This window comes from Xiphias gladius, chromosome 6 (assembly GCF_016859285.1).
Source record: "Xiphias gladius isolate SHS-SW01 ecotype Sanya breed wild chromosome 6, ASM1685928v1, whole genome shotgun sequence".
Lineage (NCBI taxonomy): Eukaryota > Metazoa > Chordata > Actinopteri > Istiophoriformes > Xiphiidae > Xiphias > Xiphias gladius.
This window is the reverse complement of record NC_053405.1, coordinates 26,733,072-26,760,956: the sequence shown is the minus strand read 5'-3', so window position 1 is coordinate 26,760,956 and position 27,885 is coordinate 26,733,072. Positions and strand designations below refer to the sequence as shown.

Genomic DNA, 27,885 nt, shown 5'->3' with positions numbered 1-27,885 from the left:
TTGTTTTCCATAGGTTTATTTGCACTTACCACAAACAAGTGAAGGCAGAACATGACATAGAGTAAGTTGTGTATGGTTTCTCACCCAATGTGAGAAAGCATTCACATTTTAACTGTTTTCCTAATAAAAACACAAATTCATACTCACTATTAAAAATCAACCAATTATATCATTAACCAAAACATCACATTCAATTTTAATTCCAAAAGTTGAATTAATGTCACGAAACAGAAATTCAAAGTTGAGATTCGAGTGCAATCCTGCGAAGTACATATAAGCAAGCACATACTGTGATACATGGACATACATACTGCACTACCAGATTTATGGACATACATTTGGATCTTAAACCAAATCATTACACGAGTCATTTTGAAATAGGATGTTGTACACAGGGTTTATAGCCTATTGTAAGATACGCTCCCTTCACCTAACGGGCCTTTATTATTCACAGTATTAGACAACAGCACTTGTGTGACTAAAAGGTAGTCAAGAATTTGAAGCAGGATTACTTCATTATTAAGGCCCTGGCTGGTAAAATTGCAAAATTAGTTGCTTACATTTTGCCTGAGAACCAACACACAAAGGAAAAAAGTTACAGCTACTATATATATCACCAGTCAAACATGCTCATAATGAAGTCAAAGTAAGCTTTAGAGCAGCTGTAAACATGGAATGTCTCAAACTCAAGAGTATAACAGTCGTCTGGTTTTTACAGGTTTCAAAGTGTCTGAAAAGTACAATAGTAAGCCTCAGCTACGCAGAGAGAAACAGAGAAAACTGCTGGGAAAAAAAACAAACATTTTGTGGTGGGAGACCAGTAGTCTAATAGTGACACTGATTAGATGGCACAGATTGATCTGGAATATTTTGCTTCGGCAATAATGTCTGAATATTTGTCTCCATATTTGAATGAATAAGCACATTACTCATCACTTTTCGACATCATATTCATGACATTTAATGACTTTGCTCTAGATTCAGTCGAAACTGGTGGTAGGGATACGAAGTCTGTTGTACAACTGGGGAGGCATTTTCAAGAATGCAACAAGCTAAAAGGAAAGTTGCAGAAAACAAATATTCAGTCAACTCATCCCAAAATCCTGGCTCTGCACTGCAATTGTACTACACTGTATTCTAAGATTGTCGAAAAAAATAAAAAAAAAACATTTCAAAAGTGAAAAACTAAGAGAGAGTTGGGAACAATTAAATAGCTCATTTTTGAAAACTACTATTTTTGACTGTGACTGGATGGCAAGAAAGGTTGGAGGAGCAGTGGCAATGGACTTCTGCCCTCTCCATTTGCCCTCCTGTGATGGGCAGCACGGTTTACTCATCCGACGACAGGACATCATTAACTCGGGTGCTCATTATCGGTAGCACACAAACTACAACAACTGCTTCCTGAAGCGAGCCTGATGAAAGTAAGAGGTGAAAGCTTTAAGCCTAAATCTGATTGGACCGATGATTGAGGGGGCTTGTTTATGCATGCTGTGATAATTAGAGAGTCAGGAACTCTCCCTCAATGGCACAGATCCTTTCAGGCTGAAGTCTGTGGCCTTTTAGATCTTGTTGATAATAGCACGGAGAAAAGAAAAGTCACCACTGAGCGTTCATACAAACTTTTAATCACCTTTGCTTGAGCTAAAAGCTTTGATTCAAGACCACAGCTTCAGATTCCTGCCTGTTCTTTGGTGTAACCGCTATCTGACTGAAAGGCAGAGAGCGAGTATATTCCTTATCAAACTGCGGCAGGCGTTTGAAAAAATAAGGGGGTACACTGGCCTTCAGGCAAGTTGTGAACAGTATTACTATCAGCTCTTTTCCACACAAGCATCATAATGAAAAGCAGCAAGACTTCAGGTGGTCGCCTACAAAACAGTGCAAGGCTTCTTGTCCTTGAAAGGGTTTTCTGAAGTGGGAATGCCCATGAGCAGCGGGTCATTCTTGGCGTGTTCTCCACAGTAGCGCATTAGGTCCGATGAAGCCTTGGACACCTGCAAAGAAATCAATCCACACACTGATCTGCCTTGACATACATGTAGCAGAAGTAGACCCCTCAGGGTGAATGACTATGAATATAAACGCACCTTTATCCTCTCGATGCTGGCCTCCGTTCTCAGCTGCTGCACCGTCCGCCTGGCCTGAGCTATGCTACTGGAGCTCTGCATCTTTGATGACATTGCAGTTATTGGACAGCTGTGCTCAAACCTGTGTGAGAAGAAAAAAACACTTAGTGCATGTGTGTGAATAAGTGTAGAGATGCAGCTGGGATTTGCACAAAGGAGATGAAGTCCAACCAGCTGTGTTATGCAGAGAGCAATGTAGGGAACTTGCCAGAAGTGATAAAGCTTCTAATTATGATAATCGTATAACGTAAAACTACAGCAAGACTAAGCATGCTACAGCCATGCTAGCGGCTCTGTCAGACTGTGCTTAGGCACAGTTGTGCTTTAAGTTAAATGCTAACGTCAGCGGGCTAACATGCTCACAATGCCAATACTATGCCACGTTCACCATTGTCACCATCTTAGTTTAGCATCTTAGCGTGTTGATATTTTTGCTAATTAGCGCTAAACATAACGAACATCTGAGGCTGATTGAAATATCCCCTAGTTTAGCAGGCATTTCACTCAAAACCAAATAGGTCAACATTACGGTGGCTCTAGAGGAAAGTTCAGGCGATCACCATAGTCATTAGGATTCATCATGTGGGAACTACAGAATGTCTGCACCCAATTTTTTTGGGTGCAGACATTCATTTTTTTTTATCCATACGGGACCACTGATGTCTGTTCAAAATTGCTTAGCAAACTTATCTTATCTTTGTTGAGATATTTCAGTTTGGATCAAAGTCATGGGCTAGCCCAACTGACAGATCGACACCGCCATCCCCGGGGGCCATGCTGCTTGTGTGCAATGAAAATAAAAATGTACATAATTTAAAAAATGATCAAAGCTGCATCTTTGGTTAAAGCACTGAGTTTCATGCATAAGCAGCTTTGCACAATATGGCAGAAATTATAAGAAGTGAAGTTACTAAGATGTTACAGCAGAAATCTCCAATGCCTCTAACCATGCAACTTCTCAGAAGTGACAGTTGACTTAATCTGGAGTTGACTCAATGTGCGTAAAAGCTGTGGCCCAACCTAACGGACTCCTGTTTCACAATTCCCACTTCCAGGATACAATGGTTTACTTTTACCGGCTCCTTACGTCACTCTCTGAATGACTTGAAGGAGGGGCTGCACAGTTGTAATTTTCTGCCTTTCACTCTGGTACTTCAACTGCAGTGCCGTTTCTCTTTTGTTCTGCACAAACATAACTTCTTAAAAGAAACGAGGAAAGAGGAACAGCTTCTAATGCAAGAATGGAACGCCTTGTATTCAAGATTATATTTAAGCAGAATGCTGTTGAGAAGTAAAGGATCATTTCTGTGTACCCAACAATTGTTCAGCAGTGATCCTTTGCAGCTCTTGTTCATGGATCAAATGAAGAAAACACACCCGAAAGTGGCTCTGTGGGACTGACAAAAATCATCTTTGACATGTGGTGTGGGAAATGTTTGCTCTGCGCTCTGGTGCAGGATATTATGGAGGAGGGGGGCGCACTAACACGGAAGGGAGATGAAACATGGACAAGTACAGAACTGACTACAGACGGGAGAGACGAGACTATGCATCCCTCTAATCCCCCCCCCCCACCCACTCCCTTCCGCTTCCTCCTCAGGAAGCAGTATCGCCAGTTACCCTCTACAGTATAAATGATTAAATATGGGATGGAGGCTTTAAAAATAGAAGTTACACACACACACTCCAGTAGCCAAGGAAACAGAAAGTGTAGCAGAAAGGTAGCTCTCCTAATGAGTGCACGATGACATTAAATCCACAAGCAAAACTGTATTAAGCTTTTGTACTGTCACGCTAGTACAAACAACCTGCGTTTGTAGTTTGTGCTTCTTTGACCTTTGCACTCACTGTTCCAAGGAACCTAGCCCCTCATGTTGTAGCTCTCTTATCCACATGGCTGTAGTTTTAAAGCCCTCAGCTGCACTGGCCAGGCATGAGTGGACACAGGAGAAGGGAGAGCTGCGTCACAGCAGGGCTGGTGTTCACTCCCTAACACATGCCAGGACACTGTGACGCCAGCGGCCACTGTAGAGCCCCACAGGATTGGAAGGAGGCACAAGAGGCGTCACCGGTTGTAAAAGACATTGTTGACAAGTGTTTTCTGTGTTACTGCACTATGTCCCTGGTTGTGCTAGTGCCTTGAAAGTGGCACTAATGGAGACCAGTAACTTCACAGCACTTGTCATTTGCCATCAAAATTGTATTAAATCGTACTGGGTCTGCATTTTCTTTCTTCTTTCTCTTTCACTCTTCTTCTCCATCTTGTCGCGTTGTTTGTTTATAGACTACAGTCAGATTGCATTTAGACCAAGATAAAATGTAATCACAATGCAATCTGAGCAAAGGTTGGTGCATCCATCTATACCAGCCCTGCTCCAACTGGATGATAAAAGCTGCGGTGAAACAACACATCTGGCCAGCATATTTAGCAGCTGGTTAGGGCAAAGGGTTCTGTGCAAATGTAGTTTTTTCGCATTGATTGCTGTTATAATTATAGAGATGTTTAGCTTTCACCAGAAGCAGTGACTGAGACCGATAAGTAAAATAGTTGATCCATAGAAATAGAGCTGCTGTGGCATGTTCCACCAGCAATCACAGAGGTGGGGACTGTGGAGAACCTTCCCCCTCAGGCCTGAGGGCCCGTGTGTGGCAAATCCTCTGCAGTAGTCAGTCTGGCGGGGTTGAATGAGTTGAGAACACACACTTGCATCAGGCTTGGTTCATCCCCCTGGTGTGGGCACACACAGACGCTGCTGTGCAGCTTGCCTCAAATGTGCTGAATTTCAAAAAATCCTCTCTCTCTGGGCAGTGTGGTGGGCAGACTTACAGTAACCCGGCTGGGTCTGAGGGATCCTAACATTCTTACAGGCTACATCTTGATGTCTCAGATGTTGATTTATCGCTTTAATATTTGATCAATGACAATCACAGCCTACGATACGTGTGACCGACTCTTCCTGCAATTGACGCTTAACCCTGAAGCAGAACATCAATTATATGCAGAAGCTGAAGTGGCATCAGAAAAATATCAAAAATATATTCTAAGCTATTCCCTTATTGCCTTCTAATCTTAGTTTTGAATCAAGACCTCGGTCATCAAATGAGTGAAAACACACCTCATTCCAGTAGAACAAACACAAACAAGCAGGTAAATTTGTCACTGTAGGGTGTGTGCTTCTTTGTCTGCGGACTGAACCTTTAAAATCCTTTAAAAGAATGTCAGCAATGCCTTCAGCTGTGGTGTGCCTGTCTGCCTCCAGCATGTGTGCTTATGTGCGGTAAATGTAAACATGTGGCACACTGAAAGCATTGATAAAAATATATTTGAAGCCTTACAGCAGGGAGATTTCTTTGAAGTGGCCGCAGAGCTTTACACAGGTGGGCTCCCGGAGTGCCAACAGAGAGGTCCTGCAGAGTTTATGACAGCACATTTTGCCCTGGGGTGTGTAACCCTACTCACCGTTTTAGATCCGCTGCCTGAACAAATACACTTAAAATCAACAGCCTACAGGACTAAATGGGAATTTGGGCACTTTAGTGTGGAACAATAGTCATCTAGTTCGCATGCGTTGATTTTGTTTGTGTTGATATACATCAGAATATGGCAGATGTGCAAGGTCACATAAAATAATCTCATTGATGTTGGTGCAATGAACTGTGCTCCCTTATTACACATTACAACAAAACTCTTCACACATGAAAACAAATAAGTTCATAAGTCATTACTAGGGCTGCAACTCTTATGAGCCTTTAATCTATAAAAATATTTTTGCTATTCAAAGTTAGTTTGAGTTTCCTGGTACCAGATTCCCAAACGTGAGCATTTGCTGCTTTTCCCATTGTTTTATATCATTTCAAATGGAATATTTTTGAGTTTTCAACTGTTGCTCTAGATGCAATTTTTCTGACATTTAATTAATTTCTCAAAAAGAAAAAGGGCACAGAGAAATTTCAAGTCTGTTTTAAAACAATACTCGCACGTCTGTTTATGTTGAAACAGATTTTCTAATCATTTCTGCTTTTCATAGTGGACATGAAGAGATCCCTTTCTAATACAATTCCAGTGGACGACATGGTATAACATGGTATTCCGTTCAAAAATGCACTTCAAAGTTCAGCTGAAGCTAACATGAGCCTTCAACAGTCCGACCTAGAAAAACCAGGTGGACTTCTACCAATGCGACACTCTTTTTAATACAAAATTCCCTTTTTGCGCCTCCCCCGATAATGTTTCTTTCCTGAGCAGTAGTGGAGGGATTGAAACACAAACAGGGAATTCTCCTAGAGAGAGACTGTAATTCGGAAGATACAATCATTGTTTAGCCAACTCAGGCTGCCGGAGCTTCATATTAGCTTCAGCGGAACTTGAGAATACCATTTTGCATGGGACAAGGACTGTGGATTTTGTCCAGTATGAACAGGAGGAACTATTAAAGTGGACAAAAATGATTTCATCGTACATATGGGCATGTATGGGCGTGAGTCTAGACAAACTTTCATTATCAGTTACCCCTGTCCTTTAACAGATAATGTATACAAGCGCTTGTTGCAGCCCTACATTTGCAATGAACTGTGTTCCACTATTATGCATTATATCCGACATATCTCCTTACCAATGAAAACAAACTCCTTGCATGTATGACATTAATTGTATAATGAGCAAGCATAATAATCACTTTGTTCATAGATTACAGAGGTGTTGTTCAGAGTCTGATAAACAGAAGGCAGGCTGAGAGCTGCAGCCTAAGTGATTACTTATCAGCTGTCCTGCTCCAAAAGTGCTGGGCCGTGGGACACTGAGCAGCTCCATTATCTGCCCGTAACACTGCTAAACTGCCTGGCAGCAGCACCAGCAGGCTCTACAGTCTGCTCCTGGGCCAGGATCTGTGGCTGCCTCTACAATAAGCTCCGAGGCTTAGGCACATTTGAGAGGCACGGTGACAATGCAGACAGCTATCAGTATTGTGCCACACTCACAACTGCTATTTGGGCATTGTGTAGAACAGAGGCACCGGGACAGGGGTCCAGAGCTTTTACAAGTTTAACTGCACCCTCATGAGCGCTAATCTCAGACAGCCCGATGCTATCTGGGAGCCAGACTGTCCAGTCAGGCGTGCAGAGGAAAGAGACAGAGGCCTCCCAAAGGGAAACAAACACACAACGTCTCTTGTGAGCTTTGGTGAGACAAACCGTATGACTTATGCCATAACATTCCAATCTAGGCATGAACATCATCGACTACAAGCTTTGATGGTGACAGATTTTTTAAAAGGTGGCATGGGTGCTGTCCAAGATGCTTTGAAGACCTACCCTGTGAAGTCAGCCAACAGGAAAAGAAACACAGAAGGCATCGGTGTTTGCATTGCAAACTAAACAGGAGATGTGGGTTCCAGGCCCTGAGTCACAGGCAGCTCCACACTTCACTGTACACCTTTGCCCTGAGCTCTGCAGCAGCATGCAACAGCTTTGCCGAGGGCGAGGTCAGCTATGGGACAACAGATTCTCACTTCAGTTTCTGTCGCTCTGTCCCTCCTACCCACCTGGGCCCCTCGTGCAGAAAAACCGGTTCCTTTGAGTGGGTCTTAGTGTGTGCATCTCCGCTCACACAGCCTGCAGACAAGTCACAGCCATTTAAAAGTTCAAAGCTTTGAGTAACTTGTTTCTGATTCTCTGAGATAAAAGTTCATCTACAGCCCCTCATACACACCCTGGGGAGAGGTGAATAACATCCATGGGTTAGGGCTCTTTGAAGTTTTGGTGATTTTACCTTTATGCACTTGGAAATCAATGGAAGATGAACAGCTCAAAAAGCCCTGGACCAAGTGCTGCTCTCCTCTACTACATATCATCATGCATGAGTTTCCTTCCTGCTTTGCTCTGATTATTTTCCCAAAAAAAAACTGCACATTTGGCTTTGGGAGATGTTGCTTTGATTTGAGAATCAGAGATTCGGAGAAGTGAAAAAAAAATGAAACAGAGAAACTGCTCTTCCATGTCTGAAGTTAAATCTGGAAGGCCAGATGCAACCCAGTGTGACCCCAGTTGCTTCTATTGATACAGAAATGCTGTCATACAGATGAATGTGGGTGGTGGTTATCATGCAAACATGCTGCATGCAGAACAATGCTTATGACCGATGAGTGTAATAAAAGGAGCTTTGGAAGCAGCTCTCTTGCCAGACCCTTTTATTTTTTCCAATCGTTTCGATTCTTTGCCACGGCAGCCGCATGGCTCTATGGGCGACAGTGTCGGTCGGTCAGTCCAACGCTTTGGTCCAGACTGAAATATCTCAGCAACCACTGGATGTATTGCAATGACATCGCATTTCATACAGACATTAATGGTCCCCGGGGGATGAAACCTACTGACTTAGGTGATCCCCTGACTCTTCCCCTAGCGCCACCATGAGGTTACCATTTACGGTTTCGAGTATGGACATTCCCATACCATATGCATACGCTGTGTAACTAACTGCTGCCAGTTACTATCTGTTTTAAAGGGTGATAAGTATCACAACCTTATGTTATGTGAGGGAAGGGCTAATTATTTATGTCCTAACATAAATCTGAGACTACTCCTTTAGCAGATGGCCGGTACAAAGGGGATGAAAGGCCCACGTACGCCCGTTAGCCATTCATAGGCATTATGTGCAGTGCACAATTGTATGAAAAAGAAGAGGAGTTAGGAAGATTAACATTATGTTTAAGGTTGTGGAACATAAGCAGACTCTCTTGTTCCTATAATATAACATATTTTAAAGTGAATAAAACCTCTCTTCTCCACTCATCAAAAGCAGTTGTGGCCAGCCACAAGAAAGTCATGGTTGTAAAATACTAGAGTTGGTATCTATGTCTACCCTCAAGTTTAAGTTCCAACTTTAAGACTGACACTAATAACGGGCCTAAGCTTGACTTCAAAGGGATGTTGGCATACACAAGGTCCTGCAGCCTGTATGGGTTAAGGATTTTCCTCTTTTTCAAATCCAGCAACAAGTGCAAAGAGCTTTGAAGACATACAGTTTGAGACAGGGTTATTTTTGTCTTTTTTTCCATTATTTTCTCTTAGATATTGGAAACACTTACAACTCTGCTGTCATCACTACAAATCCTCTGAAAGCAAGAAACTGCCTCGGCAGTGGAACAGCAAACGCACCTCAAAGAAAAAGCCCTCAGGGCACAGTTGAGTGTAACAGTTAATGAACCCTTTAGTCAGCCCTGTCTGCTCCCTGATCTGACGCCGTGAGTCGTCATGCCAACTGTCTTTGTCTTATCTTGCTCACCCAAAGACAATAGAGCAACACAGAGTGGCTCCAAAACCACAGATCTTGAGATCTGGCTTTGTGGTTTGGTGTCAGGAGGTAAAAAGTCGCAAATTTGATGGATAAGACACAGTATCCTACACCAGTGAGTGCATGAGTCTGTCTGTGTGCGTGTCTGCGAGTGCTCTGTGTGCAAGGTGGGCCAGGCTGCCATTTCCTGCTGAGTGGGAGACATGAAAGCAGTGAGATTTTTATGCCGTTGATATCTCTGCACAACTGTACCAAACTGTCTCCACCCTATCATGGGAGAAAAACTCCCACCACCAACAACAAAACCCTGCTCTGAGCAGTTGACTGCATTCGTTGAAATTCCCCAAGTTAGCGGGATGAAAAAAAAAAAAAAAAAAAAAGAGTCTGCTGTCTCCCACCAATACTTCCTGGAGACCGGGGCAGTCCTGGATCTGCACGGGTCTCCCCGACAACTGAGCTTTGTCTAGACAGAAACCAATGCTCCGCTCACCAGATAGGAATTCAGTAAACCCACAGACCCACATTCTCACACCACCTTTAGCCTGACGCTCTCACATGGCACCAAACAACCAAGTCACAGCTCTCATTGTTACACTGATCCAGCATTTAGACTCCAGCTAAATGCACCACTCTGTCATTCATTGAAATAACAGGCACCGGCGCATTTTGCTACACAGGGTTCTTTCTGTGCATGAAACTCAGCTCTTTCCTTCGAACTATGTGCTAATGTAATGCAAGCTGCAGAAAATGGCTCTCATTCCACCTCCGGCTGCAACACACACCGATCATGTTCTGCTTGCTTCCCATCAAGCTTCTAAACCAGTAATATGGGATGCACGCAGTGCCGTGTGAAGGGCGTGGAGGAGAGAATGACATGTTAGTATGGGAGGCTGGCATGCTTGTTTGACGTGGTCCGTTGCAGAAGGATAAACATCAGCAACTCTTCCTCCCCAGCCTTAACGAGCTTGCAACGCTGACAAGGTTACGAACACAGAATTCTCTCACCTTTTGCCCAATTCCCGACTCACATGCCTAAAAAGCAGACACCCACCCACACAGTCATAATTTCACATGCATGCTAAGGTTTCGTTGTTCTTTCTTTTATTGATTCTGTATCATGTGTAGGTTTATTCAGCATGGTATTGACCGCTGGGTACTGGTTGCAAAGTTTTTTCTCCCAATTCCAGTTCTTTTATATTAAAACAATTCCTCCTGCCCACTTTTACAACACTGTGAGAACATTCAGTAAGCGCCATTTCATAGACTTAATTTTCAGGCCAAAAAAAGCTGCAGAACAATAACATACTTTTCAAGCAGGGCCCTAGGATTCTAGAAATACTTATGTGGTACATCCATGGTTCCCCATGGCATCCCTCAACTTTGAGAAAATTCTGCCCAGACACCAAAAACAAAGGCTTTAAGATGTTTTTATTACTTGGACTTTGCACATTTTTTCTGTTTTCAAACGATCAATTACTATTTCCTGGAAACGTAAATCATCGAATGTCTAAATATTGTTTCTGCTACTAGGACTAAATTCTGGTAGGGAAACAGCAAATCCCATATCTATTTACGTTTTGATCATAATATAAAAATATACAATATCTAGAAATATTGGAATCACCCAATTTAATGAGTTCGATGTGTCATTTTCTAACTGCAGAACTCCCCAGGTTGCTAAAACTCCCAAATTCCCATAACAAAAAAAGGTTATGACACTAAAGACATGACCACAGTGTCCTTAATGTCCTATAACAAGATAACTAGTATAGCTGCAACCCTGTTTTATGTAGAGAATCACTTAACCCTACTACTACACATACAAAAAAACTACACTAGAAAATCTATAATAGCTGCATTGCAAGGTTTCTGTTTTGATTCTTACAGTTCACAGTTCAGTTCACTCAAATTAGAAAAGACATACTTTTTCTCCTACTTCTCTTGGTATGTAGAGTTGTTTCATCGTGCCTAGATTTTGAGATATTGGTCTCTCTCCCACTCACTGTCACTCCAATACAAAGGAGAGCAACAAATGACATTTTATAAGCTCTACAGTAAAATATCTTTCCATTATTATTCCATTATGAGTAACTCTGAATAATCAACAGAACACACTCCCATCTTTGGTAGAAAGTAGCCAATTAAAAATTGTTTCTCTGGATTACCCAGAATGAAGAGGACACTTTATCTGGAGACAGATGTTACTTTTGATTTTCTTTTTAAAAAAATCTCAACCTGGCTACATAAAACAGGTACTATATCTGCGGCTAGATACCACCAGAGATGTGAAAATATGTTTTAAAGTAACGGATAAAACACCAACAACCACAAACTCAGCTGTTCTGAAGCTTCCTCTGCAGACGGAGTTTACCCAGTTGTCACAGAATTGGGATACGACTGAAACGTCCACAACAGCTTCTATGTTAGCCTATTGCAAGCAAAAGTTAGGAATCTAAAGTTAGGAATGACATGAAATCTGGGTGAACCACCCCCTTCAACTGAGTTTAATTTGTTTTGGCATTAAAGAGAGTAAAAAGTATATCCTCAGATTCATTCACATCGTATTGAACTCCTCAATAAATTGAAAATACAGTGTAGGAAGAATTTGACACTGAGCTTTCTCATGATGTTTGCCATGAAATTTGAATGGAAAAATATAAAATATCAGATACTTGGTTTATGGATCAAAGAATTAATGGACTTCTTGACACTGGAGAAAATCAGCTATATCACAAAGGGCAATGCATTCCAATTTCATACAAAGCAAACCCTATAATGCATTTATGCAATGATGATTCTAATATAGCAAAAAATTTGAAAAACTCTAAAACTAAACGGATCTAATGGCATCTAGACAGCTGTAAAAAGTTGCATGACGGATCCTTTGAACCACGAAAATACAGTGACTGCATCACCACGGTACAATGTGTAATAGTTACGAAATGGAAGCAGTCTTGTGGTGTGCGTAGTTAAAGAGGATGATCTAATCAGCCCATGCCCAGCACTGATGGAAGGTGGTGGTAGGTGATAGGGAGGCTTCTTCACTGCTACCACCTGACTGCTTGTCATGATAAACAAAAGACAGAGAGAGACAGAGTAAGGGGAGGGCTGGGAAAAAAAACAAAACACAGCCTTCTGACCTCAGTGACAGGAATGACTCCCCCCCTTCTCCTTCCTGTGAACTTTGGAGCACCCTAGAGCTGAGTGAGCACTTAACTGCACATAATGAGCAGCCATGTGGGAGGCAGAGGGAGAAGGTTGCAGACGTGAAAGACGCTGGGGTGGACACCATGTCCAAAGTGTCCTTATAGGGAGGCACCACAACTGGCTGCAGCTTTTGTCTCATGATATCTCCCCCTGATTGTAAGCCTGCAGTCTTCACACATTAGTAATCTGCCCCTTTGGCCCTACCCATTATTAGCAGAGAGTTTGCATACACAGACAGTGTATTATGAACAGTGAAAGAAACATCCACCTCATCCAGGGTGAGCTGACGCATTTTTCCATGCTAGCAGCATTCAATCAGCCACAGCCGTACTTTGTGCTTTGTGCTGATTACCACATGTTAGCATGCTAACATGCTAAACTAAGACAGGGAACATGTTAAACATTATACCTGCTAAAAATCAGCATGGTAGCATGGTAGCATGTTAGCATGCTGACATTAGCATTTAGCTCAATGCACAGCTGTGTCTAAAACTCTCATGCCCCTCTCTCATCCCTTGTTTCCCGGCTGCCTCTATACTATCATCTGTCCAATAAAGGCGACAATGCCCCTCCCCAAAATTACTTACAGGTAAGTTTATGCATTTTATACATTTTTATGCCATTATGGAGCGACATTTTTTGTTTTTAGAGGTCTTTCACTGAAAAGCGCTGCCTGCTGGGGCCAAAATACAATGCTATAAGAGCAGCGGGAGTGAACCAAAACAGTAAAGTAAACACTAAGCTGAAACTCATAATAAAGCTCCATAAAAATGAGGGGAGCTGCAGATTCAGGAGATTATTCTCTGTAGGGTCATCACTACGGGCGGCCCCTTTTTACACTGTCACATTGTTTCCACACATTGTCGTTGGATTCATTGTTGATATAAAAATATTAATTATAGCCACTTTAAGTAAAAGAGGTGCGTACCTCTCCTAACACTGGGTAGAGTTTCATTTTTAGGGAAACGGAAAATGAAAGAGTTTCTCAAGCAGTAGGGGCAAAGACCTTTCATCTTGTGATAAGGCAAAGAGAGGAGTTCCTTCTTGTTGTGAACAATGCATCATGGTGAAGATCTGCAAAATGGGAAAGGAGCAAAAAGAGAATCTGAAAAGAAGAGTCTTGTGGAACCTGTGAGTGTATGTTCAGTCTAGACCAGGGTGTGACACTGTGGTGCAAGAGCCAAGACTGTATGTCTTCTGTTGTGCCTTCACTCATGCATAAAGGCACGTGTTGTAGCTCATGCACTGAATGCAGGATGCTCAGTAGCAGATGAATGCCTGCGTGTGCTACTGATGTGACAGTTGCAAGGACAATTTAAATAGCAAGGGAAAAAATGCATATGCATTTGCAAAGAAGTAAGTTAAATTTGCATTTATTGAAATTCGAAGGCCCGCGCAGATGCATCCCAGCTACCACGATCCATGCAATCCAGTCACAGGATTTCTTGCAGGACCTCACTACTTTAATGTCAACTGGTCTGTCTCTGTCTGTAAAGTCCCATGTGAGTTGACTCTCATGTGATTGTCAGGAGGCAAAACTCAACAGCTTTTTCTACTGAGAACGCTGCCAGAATATGGTTTGACAATGCAAGGTAAACAAAACACTTTTGAATACACATCATCATGCTAGAGTAAATCATTTACAGTGTGAGAACATTTATTCCGTCATGAGGTCACAGAGACCTGGACAAGTCTGCTCTCTAAAAGGGCAGAGATCTGTCATTTAATGCAATGTTAACCTGCTTATTATCCAAAATGAGGAACTCCTCTTCCCAAATCAAGGCCCTGCATTACCTCAGTCAACAATGACCTACTGTACATTATACGATATTCAAGTCCTGTCTGGTGCAGAGAGTTCAAGTGATGACTGAGCCTTTTTCAGTCGTGCATTTTGGAGCATTATAATGTCGTATTCATTCAAAGCACAGTGATCCAGGATCTCACAGGGAAAGTATGTGCGGGCCGGTTGCAGCGGTTTGTTTTCAGAACAGTGTAACTCCAATGGAACGCGGCTGCAATGCCGAGCAGCATACCACCCTGTTTCGCCCCTAATGAACATCAATCAAAGGCACATTTTTACAGAGACACAGACCACCAAGTGTCTACTTGCAAGGAAAGGCAATTAAAAGCAACTTATTTCTGGACTAGAAAATATTTCCTTTGCCACTGTCTGGTGGAGGAAAATGTTTTAGAAAAAAAAAAAAAAAAAAAAAAAAAAAATCAAACCAGGAAAGAGTAGCTTGTAGAAAAGAATCTCAGGCATGTAACCAGTGGCTGGGCAGATTTTCTGGGCAGGGTGACATCCTGACTGCTGCTTGGTCTTCCTCTCTTAACTGCCAGACCCTTATGTTTGTTAACTGCAGGCCGACATTCCCTGAACAGCTCCCCCAGCAAAGATCCGGGTGGCTGGAATTCTTGTCTGGCAGACACGTGGCACAAGAGTGTCTCAAAGTGGACACAGCAGCACAGGAACAGATAAAGCAAGCTGTGTGGACTGTTTATTGTCGGGACCCTGCAATCACGATTAGAGGGTGTTTAAGAGAAGACATTCTGTTGCCATGCAGAAGCACTTTCGAGTATATTCTAGGCAAAAGCATGCAAAATGACAAATGAGAACTGAAACAAGTCCACAGCCACCCTAGCAGCTCTGTGAGGCTCTACTTCAAATGCAACAGTGCTTTGAGCTAACATGGTGAACATGTTGCTGATGCTAAGCAGGGATAATGTTTACCATGTTCACCCTCTTAGCCTAACAACGTTAGCATGCTAACATTTGCTAGTTACCACCAAGCAGAAAGACAAACTGAAGCTGATGGGAGTGTCAGTGGTTTTGCAGGTGTTTTGTACATAAAACTGATGTTTTGAACAAATTTAAATTTTGACCTGAGGAAAAGTCAGGGGGGAGAACGTGAATGTCTGAACCCTATTTAATGACAATCCATTTATTAGCTGCTGAGACCTCACTCAAAACCACAAATGTTAGTGTAAGAGAAGCAGCCGGGATCACTAAAGTAGATGTTGAGATATTTCTCTGGATAAGTGAAAACTTTGACCTGCTTGTGATGGTAGATTAAAGGACAGGGGGTCCTAGGATTCACCCTCTGAGGACCATTGATATCTTCACTAGATTTCATGCGACCCTCTCAACAGCAGTTAAAAGAGCACTCCACCAATTCAGCATTGCACTCCTACAATATTGCGTAGGCAATATTCGTATTCTCGAACTCGTATTATTTGTAAAATCAGCACACTTGCTTTTCAAGACATTTCCCTAAAAAACAAAAAGGAAGGAAAAGTAAAAGTCAGAGGATCACCAAACTCTATAGGATCCATCCTCTTGGGACCATTAATGTCTGTGCAAAATTTCATCTCAATCCATCCACTAGTTTTTGAGGCTTGGTTGTGGGTCTGGAGCTAATGGACTGACCTGCCGGCCATGTCCCTAGAGACGTGACGCGAGTGTTACTAAAAACAATACATCCATGTAACTGTCCTCTACAATTCCTTCGACGGACAGAGGTGTAGACTGCACTTGGCAGGCAGTTGTGTGAGAATCCTACCCATGGAAACAGGATCTGCAGTGACCTAGTTGTTGAGTGGGCTGATAATATGTCACAAAGAGGCAACAATGAGGGGGGGCATGGTAATTACACTTTTGAAACTGCAGTAATAATTCATTCACGCTAATGGTTTAGTGTAGGCTCGATGTTGGCTAAGGCAGACATTCGTTTTCCTCCCACAAAGCCTCACATGGGAATTGTTCCTGTGCTTACAAACTACACCGTGCAACATTTATAGTATTAATCTAATGTATGTGGTTCACATTGTAAATACTTTTTTTCAAGTGAACATGACAAAAGTCGAATTCAATGGCCGAAGGAGCGCCAGCTACACACTAGTGATACTTTCTGTGCCCTGTGGCAAAAACTTGATGAGGCTGTTTGTCCTACTTCAAAGCCACCATGGGTCCACATTATAGATGGGACAGATAGGACAGCTAATCTCAAGTGGTATCTGCATGCATCCAGGGCATTGGGAGGCCACCCAGTGCAAACTGATCCTGGTTTGAGGACCCCAGAATCAGAGGTCCATGTACATAAATAACATTAAGAACATAAATCTCTGGAAGTCTAAGATTTATTTTATGAAGGAACACAGACTACATCGTAGATCTTGAGAAGAGAAGAAAACGTCCAAATATATTGCACAAGAGAACAAGGTCCACAATTTCTTACAGATCTAACAGGTTTTTTTTTCTTCTGCTTCAAAAACTGAAGTATGACATGTGTGGCATGAGAGAAACAAACAGCTTCACATGCAGACATATGAGCTATTTCCATCTGTCTTAGCATATGGTTACAGATGGAACCTGCACCCACAAAAAACACAAAAAGGCAAAGTCCACAACCAGTGCTGGATTGCTGGTCATGGATGCAAGCCATCTGAACTGGTGATCAAATGAGTATTAACCACATTACTTCCTGCACAGGGAAAAGCCACTCCCGCCTCTGCCCAAACCTAACCAACATTAGCAGGCGTGTGTATGTGTGTGTGTGTGTGTGTGTGTGTGTGATGGGGGGGAGTGGGAGGAAGATTTGGAAGGAGGGGGCTGGTTGTTCAGGAAGCGGATGTAGTGCAACTGAGCAGAAGGAAGGAAGATGCCCATATATGAGCAGATGCTTATGAAACAGGATGGAGGACATGCCTGAAGAGGCCTGGGATCTCCCTTGGGTGCAACAATAATGCAGCAAATGTGTAAACCTCCTCCTACATGTATAAACACACAGCCTGGCGCTCAGAAGCTCAAGCTGCACGAAGCCCAAACTTTCATCCAACCTCACAGTTACACTGCGTGTTCAGCATACATCAAGCCTGAAACCTTGTTGTTATGTAATGATCATTACAATCAGGTGTTTAAAATGCAAGCGGAGACTGCGAGGATTTATCATTTCCCAAAGATAAAGATACCCATCCAGGGGTGTCAGAGTTTGATCCTTTAACAGAGAGCAGGTTTCTGTGTCGGCCAACTGTGCACAATAAACTGAGGCCCTGCAGCTCATTAGCAACACACCTGCACACTGGCAAAAAGAGCCTTTGTTTAACACCCGCATGTCGACTGGGTCCCTTTTTGACTCTTGTGTCATATTTAATTAGAACTGATGTTCTGATGCAGTTAAATGTTCATTGGTGATTTCTAAAGCCGTGTTCTAGGGAAGGTACATTTTTTAGGAATTTCCCCTTTTTCTGACGTAAATTTGATTTAAAAGTTTTATTTCCCTTTCTTGCCATTTTGTTGAGGGACTGCCCTGCAGATGACATTGTATTTAACTTAATTCAAACTACCTTGCATCGATATGAGTGTGTGTCTTTTCCCTGGGTGCCATTAGAAATCCACTATCCTGCCCATCTTTCCCAATTTCTCCCCTTCTGGAAAGCAGTTTAGGTTTTATCGTGTTGTACTCGTGTACGGTAGGTGCAGCATATCTCCTGCGTGAAGAACTTTTTAGGGCACTGCAGTGATGAGCCACTGTGCTTAAAGCAGCATGTGCCACCACACAAAATCCCAACAAAAATGTAAAGAGGAGCAGGTGTACATTATAAAGTCATATAATGGGTTGCTAAAAAATAGGTGACTCCCTGATTCGCCGTATTTAAATTGCATTGCTAAACAAGGACAAGGAAAGAGGGTTTTGGATAATCAATCAAAGTTACTGATTTGATCAACCATTATATAGTGCAGTATAGTAGGCAGAGCACTAGAGCGATGAAGGGTTTTCTTAAAGATTGACTGCCCGATACTGCCATCATGTGGAGAGAACTAAGGAGTGAGCTACTTAAAGAATATGTTCACATTTTTAAGTCCTTCTTAATGCAATACTCCAATGTCCAAATGTACATTGAAATGGTTACTGGCCGCTGTAATCGTTACTCTTGTTCATACTGGCTGTAAATAAATCTCTTTCTAATGTGATTCCAATCTAAGTGATCGGGGACAAACTCCACAGTCCTCGTTTTGTGCAAGGTAGCATTCAAAGGTTTAGCTGACATTTATATGAGGTTTTTGCAGTTTTAAAGTACGTGAGATGGCCCCGCTTTCTGTTCCCCCAGACAGTCTTTGCTGAGCCATAAGAGAGGCACTGCAACAAAAATGGTGGAGTTTGTAATAAAACGGCCGCAACTTCCGAAGGTTCCCACTCGTTTCATCCAACTACTACTACCGAAGCCTCATGTTAGCTATATTCAACCTTCAGAATACATTTTTACAGCGAAAGAGGACTGGATTTTGTCCCCTATTACTTACATTGGGATCACATTATGAGTGAATCACTTCAGGGACAGTATGGACATGAGGAACAATTACAGTGACCATTAACTCTTGGATATTGTTCTAAAACCGATTTGAAAAAAATGTTAACTTTTTCTCAAGTATCACCAATATCATCTGCTGATGAATAAATGTAACAAGGGATTGGACCATGAAGTGACATGAGGTGTATCTTACATTTTTCATTGTTGCTCTCTGAACATAACAATGCAAGAGGTTGTAGTTTGTCACTGATATCATCATGTACTAAGAATAATCCAAGTGAAAAAAACTACAGTTTCTTATGTGTGGGCAATACTCTTGCCTCTATAGGAGCTACCAGTTCAAATATTTGACTGACTTCAATAAAATTGAGGCACTCACAAAAGAAAAACTAAAAAAAAAAGAAAAGAATGGTCAACATTTGCAGCAGAGGCCGAGAGATTCTAAATTTTAGTCCCTAATATGGGCCGAGCTCAACAATTCAGCACACATTTTCCATACTGGAAACAATAGGATTTATTTATTGGAACACTTTCTGCCTGATAAATGCCCCCGTCGTTCAAACTCCATACCTGAATAGTTACCCTCATGACCAGTAAACTGCTCCTCCGGTGTAAAATCTGTGGTGTTCCCCTTTAGAGCAATGACACCATGGGTGACATGTAATGAAAACAGTCGTCTTCCAATACAGCGTATTTCTCTTTTAGAATAAGGAAAGAAACCCCGGCACTTTGTATTGAATTTGCACATTTACAAGCAAACTCAAAACGTAACAGCCTGCCAGCTGACATGTACAGCAGCTCTGTAAACTGTTTTTATCACCAGAGGGCAGCACCTCACAGGCAGTTAATGAAATGTGCCTGGAGATATGAAAGACTTGTGGGGACTGGGTCAGATAAATAGCTAGAACACATTCAGTAGAGTGAAGGCCAAACAATCCTACGCATGAAAAACAAAAGGAAAAAGGAAGTAGTCTGATGACATAAAAAAATTTACAACTCAGTGTGTAATGAGGATTTAGCATTTCTTTCCACCAAATTTTACAAAAAACTCATAGGTCTCAACAACATAAATATGTGTGATATTTTACATCGAGATCCTGAGAATTTGACAGAAAAAGGTCAAAAAATGGCCTCTCTCAATGTTAAGGAAACTGATAAAACAAAATTTCTGGATCTTCCCTTTTACTGGATCCGTACCAAAAGTTTAAGGGGTTCTTCCCTCACCCACGTCCCACCACTCCACCAAGTTTGGGGCAAATCGGTACAGTACTTTTTGCATAATCCTGCTGACAAATAAACAAAAAAACCGACACGCTGACAGTGTGTCAACAGACTTCCTTGGCAGAGGTCATGAATAGACCGGTGAAGCAATGTTTGTATCCTAATCCTTCTCTCAAATATACAGTAGAGGCTGGGGACGCTAGCGGCGACAGTTGACTGAAGTGGGAACTCTCTTCAACAGAGACACTGACCTGTGTGGGAAAAGACCTCAAGGAGCACGTATTGGGTGTTGCAGTCTCTGCCACCAGCATAAGTCCGGAAAGAAAAAGCAAAGGAAATGTGTTGAAATTTCTCATCAGCTCTGACAGCAAACCAACGTCAAATTCAAGACATTTTCAACACCAGATAGTCAGATTTTGCAATGAGCACCCGAGGCTGAAAAAAAAAAAAAAAAAAAAAAATCGTTGTTCCTCAACACCTCAACAGAAAAACTGACAGATTTGTGTGAATACAGAAAATTGTTCATTTATTTGTCTTTTCAGTAAAACCATGAGAGCACCCGCTCCCACACAGTGTGACGAATGTCAATGTCAATCCACTGACACGAGTTTCCTCCTCATTCAGGGTAAAAGTTGAGCACTGGCAGGCCAAATCGGTTGCGGGCAGACATGCTCTTGCCTGCATTCTATTTGCGTTCATGACCACATTCCAGTGAAACCAGTTAGATGGCCAGTCCTTTGGTCCGAGAACTCTCTGCGTGTGTTGCACTCTCTATCACAAGTAGAGGTGGGCTTTGGCGGTGGGAACGAGAGAGTGGACAGTCCAAAATACTGTTTACTCTTTAATGTTTACTTGCTTTCAGCACCAACATTTCTCCCCAATTTAAAGGCCGAACCCATCACACACACTTAAACGTAAAAATTGAGAGTTATTTAAGAAAAGTAATGAATGGATTTTAAAAGCACACATTCTTGACCTCAGGGTCAGGAAACCACACAAGGATGCTTGATATGCCAACTGGCAATGCTTTTATAGTATGTTCTCACTTTTTTGGGTAGCAATACTAAATTTTTGTGAAAGAAGGGAAAGAAGCTATAAATACAATATTAACATATTACCACCTTATAATATTGTTACTTTGAACATGTTAGCACTAAGTAACATTTGGTATTTACACATCCAGCAGACAACTTTAGCATTCATTTGGAGTCATGTCTCCGGCCACGTGGCAAATGTAAGTCAAATATTCACTGTCCTGTTAGCTGTGTTTTGGTCTCCACCAACTCTTCAGCTGCTAAATGCTCCTTATGTTCACCAGCTAGTTGCTTACTTTGTCTGTCTGCCATTTGGTAGTGTACAGTGGGTTTACCACAGATTTTTCGCTGGGGAAAAAAAAAAACAAAAAAAAAAACGCCTGTGGCTGGAAAGGAGGTTGATGAGAGCAGTGAGAGTGAACCTAGACAGTGACGTTGCAGGCTTTAAAAACAAAACGATGAGCTGAAATATTGTAAAACGCTTCATCTGCAGAGTACAGTGATAATTCTCTGTGGGTTGGTAACATTAGAAGTATCATTTGATCCATTATTACTACAAAAATATGGTTTAGTGCAGATTTAAGTAGCATTTGTCCTTTTTCCAACAAATTCAGGCATAATTTGTGATTGAAAATGTAAACAAAAGCTTTACACAACACCAAAATTTAAGGTATGAACCTGTCACTCCTACCATTCAAATTGATATGCAAAGTAGTTCATTACATAAATCTCAATACCTTAATAATGTTTAATGATACTGCAGAAGGTTTGTTTAAATCAGTCATGTTTGCGAACAGAGCACTACAGCAGCCCTTCTTAGTGGAATTGGGATGAAACACACACAAATCCACATTTTAAAAAAGGCAGTCTTCTATAACAAAATAAGAGAGTTTCAAAAGTCACCGACCGAGTCTTTAAAACCGAAAGCTGTTCCTGCCAAAGCCTTGCTGGTCAGCAACCTTATGGCTGAATGAATGAGCCACTTTGAGTCATCTATGTCCATTTTAAAGGTAGTTTGCTGGACCAGGATAGAGAAGCGCTCTAGCTATATGTTTAGAGTAAACAACAGCTCATATTTGCTGGTGTTAGTGTGTTGAGGTAAAGTCTGCCATGTCTAAATTATCTCAATCTAAAGCAAAGCAGTACCAGCTATACGGCACAGAAATACAGCATACTATCACAGTAAACTATGAATAACTATTCATCTGTTATACCAATACTCAGAGGTCTGTTATTGTACAATGCTGAAACCAAAGACGTTTTACCCTCTGTGTTCCAGTTGCTAAGCAACCTCTTCCTTCCTTGTCTAGTTTATAATTTACCATGCTGTCCAGTATAAGCGCAGGGTGGTGGAGGGTTGTTGTGTGTCAGTATAAACAACACTGTATCCAAATAGGAACTAATTACCATAACATAAAGAATTTGACACCACTAGAAAGCTTTACACAATGACTGTTTGCAAATCTGTTTTACTGTACATACAACAGCACATATTTTTCCCAACACTCGCTACCTGGGATGTCAACAAGGCAATAGCACTTCTCCTCTCAGGTGACAAACACAGGCAAGGGCAAGATAGATGTCATCAGCAGTTTCTGTCCCGCTTCCTCACCAGGTCACAAGTAGCATCCTTACAGTTATTAAGCATTTATTCATTCAGTTGTTAAATCAAATTGTACAATATCAGGGGGGAAATGTTCTGGTATCAGTACTGAAACCTAGGTAGAGCATTTTCAAACAATGCCTAGTCCTAGACTGAACCAATTAAATCAGGGATACTAATGTTTGGCATAGGAATAAAGTTTGAATTTCTAAATTCGTATGGCATGTGCTTGCTTCTCACTCAAAACAAATATTTAAATTGGGAGCACTTGCTGTTGGAACTTAGGGATCCTAATTTCTTGGTGGAAAGAAGAAGTATAAGACCGAACTTCAAAAATCCATTCTGGGGCACACACACAGTTAGAATCATTTCAAATGTTGGATTCTGACTTTTTTGTCATACAGCAGTCACCTTGTTCAATAGGTCTAGCTTAGTGAAAATACACTGAGAGATATACATGGCGCAACCCAACCAACTCATTACACATCAGCATACGTGCCCAGCTGACTCGAGGGAGGGCATGAAGAGAAGGTAATTCAATTTCATGACAATGGCTTTATTAGGAGACTCATTCCCCTGATGCTGCACAGATGCACCGCAGAGACCCGGAGCTGGTTTGTGTAATCGTGTCAGCTGAGCTTCATATCATTTGGGACTCGACAAAGCACGTCTATAAATATCCTACCGCAGCCATACGACAGGTTCCACAATGTCAGTGAGATCATATACGGGGTGACACTGACCAGCGACCTGGCTGCTGTCGCACAGGCCTGCGTGTGTCACTCCGCAGCGACGGCGACCCGGGAGCTGCAAGGACATCCTGCCACAGGGACAGGACGAGCAAAAGTGAGGCAGCACTTTTTCCTCACACTCTTTGATCTAAGGATAAACAGTTTAGAAGTCCCGGGTGTTCTATGAAAGCCATAAAAAAATTTAAAAAAAACTCATTAATGCATAGTCAACATCTTCGGCTATCATTAGTATTATTATTTCCTGCTTTATTTTGAAATCACTTTCCTCGTATGTCTGTTTGTCATTTTACTTCCTGCCCATGTGTGTTTCCCACCTTTCTGTTTACCCGCCTTTTTCCATCCTCCCACCAGATGTCCCTGGAGTTTTTTCCTGCTCCACTTACTCACCTGTTCTCACTTGTCATCACCTACCTTCCCCTCTCGCTCACACGCCCGTTCCCAATTACCCCATTCGCACAGTCTGTATTTTAACCTACCTCTGTCTTTTGCTCTTGGTCTGTTCATCTGCGCTTGATCCCTCGAGTTTCCTAATGTACGTTATCCTGTGGCACCACCTGAGTTTCCTTGTGAGACTGCTACCTGCGCTTATTTACCTGTCGTGTGCTCCTGGATACCTATCTGCCATCTTGTCATCTCGTCTGCCAGTAATCCTGTTATTCCCACAATAAAAGCAACTCCACTACTTCATCCCGCCTGTGTGTCTCGGTTGGGTCCCACCTTTGCCTTTGCTGCCTCCATCAGCCATGACAGCACCCTACATTGCAGTCTTAATTCTGCTAACCCAGTTACATAGATGAGGAGAGCCATGGAGGCCTTATTTCATCTATGCTGCTGCCAGGTTGCCACGGCAACACTCAGCTATTTGACATCAACATCCCATCCCAGGCAAACAGATCTTCGCTTTTATACCCAAAAAATGTGAGAATGCCCTCGACTAAATATTCTCTACCACAAGCTAAATCCACTTGAGATATTGTACCAATAAAAACACAGTCTATATAACTGACCTATAACAAACAAAACACTCTGTTTGGTAGAGTATGATTCTTTTTTCAGTGTTCAAAAATAGCTGTACCAATGCTGCATCTAATGGAACAAAATGTAAAAACAGAACACGTAATAATCAAGGTCACATAGTCCTATTCTATGTACATTTACTTGCACACTAGCACTTTTGTCATGATCAGGTTTTTTGAAGTATCCAGTTATGAAAACAAACCCAATAAGGAATCTGGGTTATTTCTACAGAAACCAGGGTTTTATTTTATCCTAGATTTCTAAACGTTGTCTTTTGTACAGTATTCAGGTGCAGCGACTCAAGTGACACAGAAGTAACAGTCAAATAAAAGGCAGGTTCCAACTTCTTAGATGTCAGAATTTTAAGCAATATTGCTTGATAAATTACTTAAACAATCAAAATTGTTTTCTTGGTTAATTTGCTGTATATTGACAATATTAATGCTTGGTCAACACCAGCCGGCCACCACACAGGATTTTAAAAGATGTTGCTTGTTGAAAGACAGAGCGAAGGTCCCAAGTGGGATGACAGTGAGCATGTAAACATATTATCGGTTTGAAAACGGAAAGTGAATTGGGCTCTGACGAAAAGCCAACAGAGCCCGAAGCAAAAGCCTTCATCACTTGTTGATAAGCAGTCAATGCCTTGTGTGCTATGCAGCCCTCTTATGTGTGACATATCCACTCCTGCTGAGAGAGGCCGAGGGAGCGCTGACGTGTGTCAAAAGCAGCAGAACATTTTTCACATATTACTGTGGACTAACAAGGCTCGAAGCGAACGGCGGCGGCTCCGCTGTGTTGACTGGAAGCATTCTCTGAAGGTCTTTGTGACCAGAGCAGTGACGCACAGACGAGCTCCCCGGAGGCCGAGCGTGGAATTTGAGTCGAGGGATAGAAGGGGGGGGGCACTCTCACGAGATTAAACTGCACTATGGTCTGCACTGACTGTGGTGTAACCAGGCAACATGGTCAAACCCACGTCAGCACCGAAAACCCATTAAGGTGTAGTCACAAAAACACTTTGAGTCCTTTCTTTTTCTGGTCTGTTATATAGTTAAACAAGATTCACATTATATGTTTACACTGTCAGCTTCTCCTGTTAAATCATTCTCAGATGGCATGAACTCTATACAGAGCACTGTTTGAAACAGGCTCACTGAAAATATTATTCTGAAGATTTATTAGTGCATATTTTTGAGTAAACAAAAAAATAATATATTACAAAAGTACAGCCATATCATCATAGCAGCTCAACGGCACAAACCATCCATCAATCTGAGAAAAAGAAATCACTAGATAATTCCACATTACACACAAAAGTAGGGTTTTTAAAATCATGTGTCATTCTCTAAACAGCCATCTCTCTTGTTGCCTAAAATAAACACCTGTGCTAGTTATCGACATCGTAACATCAGTTTGGGAAGCAGCAAAAAAATCATTGTCGGTGTGATAATGTCATGTGTTACCCTAACTTGGAGGCACTCTAGTAAGTGTTAAAGACAGCTCACTATTAGGGATGGGTGCTGAACCTCAATGACCTCTGGTGTGTCCGCAGCATGTTGTACACCTTCTCGAATGTGAGTATTTGCTGCTTGTCCCTGTTTCATATCATTGCAAATTAAAATTATCTTGGCTTTCAACTGTTAAGACGAAACAAGTAGTCTGAAAATGACACCGGAGACCCTGGGAAATTGTGATGGGCATTTTTTTTATCTTTTCTTTGACATTTTATACACTAACTGATCAACTGAAAAAAATAATGAAAGGATTAACTGATAATGAAAATCATCATTTGTTGCAGCCCTACTGCCCTGGCTTACTTGGACACTTGAACAGAATGGAGCCATTGTTATTGTAATTAGTACTTTTCGTACAAGTCAAAATGTGGGCTTTGACAGAGGTCTATATATTTCTCAGAGAGATAGCTCTCTCTCTCTCTCATATATATATATATATATATATATAGAGAGAGAGAGAGAGAGAGAGAAAGTGTTGTTTTTGCATTGTTATATCATATTCACACTGGTGTTGACTGATTTCAAATGATACCCAGCCCTACTAAATATATAAAAGCAGCATAAACCAGTAGTCACAACCACGTCGGCCGAACTTCATAAAAATCAAGGCCGCCCTAAAACTGACGCAGTGACCAAAGATTAGTAGTCGAGGTTAAAAATGAGGCGTACTGTACAGAGACTTAACAGATATAACAGACTGCTTTATTTTTTAAATACCCTATTATCGCAACTGTTATATATACAATGACATTTAGTGTCACATTCCAGTAAGGTCACAAGATGAAGACTGTGTTTTGGGGTTTTTTTTTTTGTTTTTTAACATTACTTTTTAGTATCAGGCAGAGAAGTACAAGACCTTGTACAAAAACACTGCAGACTAAAGCAACAACAAATTTGGCCGATCCTGTGAGTATTTGAACGCTGCCCATATTAATCATATAACCACTGATGTTTTTCTCCTCCAAAAATGTTACGTTTCTCACCATGTTTCCCACACCCGCACCAGCCATTTCATTTGATGTAAACCCATAACCTGGGGGGGGGGGGGGGGGGGGTTCATGGTTAGGTCACTGATTCCCATCTTAGTACTCCAATAGACCACACAGCCAAATTAAACAAACATAATGAGTTTAAAGGTTTAAATGGATGTTATACGGCATTCTCTGATTTTCCATGACTTTCCACAACTTGGTTTCCACGTACGACCTAAACTTTTGATTCCTTCCTGACTTATTATTGAGACGTTACAGGTCAAAAGAAAGCTGTCAAGCCATACTGCAGGTAATTCCATGCTTTCTATGGAGATTTAATGTGTCATCATTTATCCAGTAACCTATTTGGAAATATCTCTGACACTCATTTACTTTCCCTCTACGTCCACCCGTCACTCATGCTGCTTTTATACACCTGTTTTTGGTGCCTTCACAGACTGTTCTTTGCCCACGATTTAACACTCTTTAAATCTTCCACGGCAAATGAAGGAGACAGCATGTCAACTTGATGAAAACACAACGGCATTCGTGGCGTTTTTTCCCCCCAAAGTCTGCTCCTTTCTCGTTAACGCGGGTGGTTGTTTGGGTTGTGTCACTCGAACCTGGGGGTGGGTCACAGTTTATCCGGCGTCCACGCAAAGCTACCAAGTCCTGTTACACTTGCGAAATGATTATTCAAATAGTCTCTTTGCCCACACTCACCTGGCCTCTCGGATCCGACAGAGGGGTTTTTTTTTTTCTTTTTTTTCTTTTCTCAGGGTCGAGCCATGAAATAATCCCGGCGAGGCTCCCTCGAACAACAGAACGCTCCCTAGC

General features: G+C 41.8%; 1 protein-coding gene across 2 annotated transcripts; it reads right to left on the bottom strand.

The window, feature by feature from the left end:
- Nucleotides 1–27,885, bottom strand: gng12b (guanine nucleotide binding protein (G protein), gamma 12b). 2 transcript variants are annotated; one of them, XM_040128930.1, is made up of 4 exons: nt 27,772–27,885; nt 20,406–20,452; nt 2,091–2,211; nt 1–1,997 (listed from the first exon to the last, which is right to left on the bottom strand). In XM_040128930.1, exons 3-4 carry the CDS (start codon nt 2,181–2,183, stop codon nt 1,872–1,874), a joined length of 219 nt encoding a protein of 72 aa, XP_039984864.1. In that variant the 5' UTR covers nt 2,184–2,211; nt 20,406–20,452; nt 27,772–27,885; the 3' UTR covers nt 1–1,871. The 2 variants fall into 2 exon arrangements, with proteins under 2 accessions (XP_039984864.1, XP_039984865.1); XM_040128931.1 differs by lacking the exon at nt 20,406–20,452 and having other exon boundaries at nt 1,872–1,997; nt 27,772–27,875.

Bases quoted from the DNA above. Each gene is read 5' to 3' on its own strand.
- gng12b (XM_040128930.1), bottom strand. From the start codon at position 2,183: ATGTCATCAAAGATGCAGAGCTCCAGTAGCATAGCTCAGGCCAGGCGG. The intron at 1,998-2,090 runs GTGCGTTTATAT...ATTTCTTTGCAG, and splicing joins CCAGCATCGAGAGGATAAAG to GTGTCCAAGGCTTCATCGGA.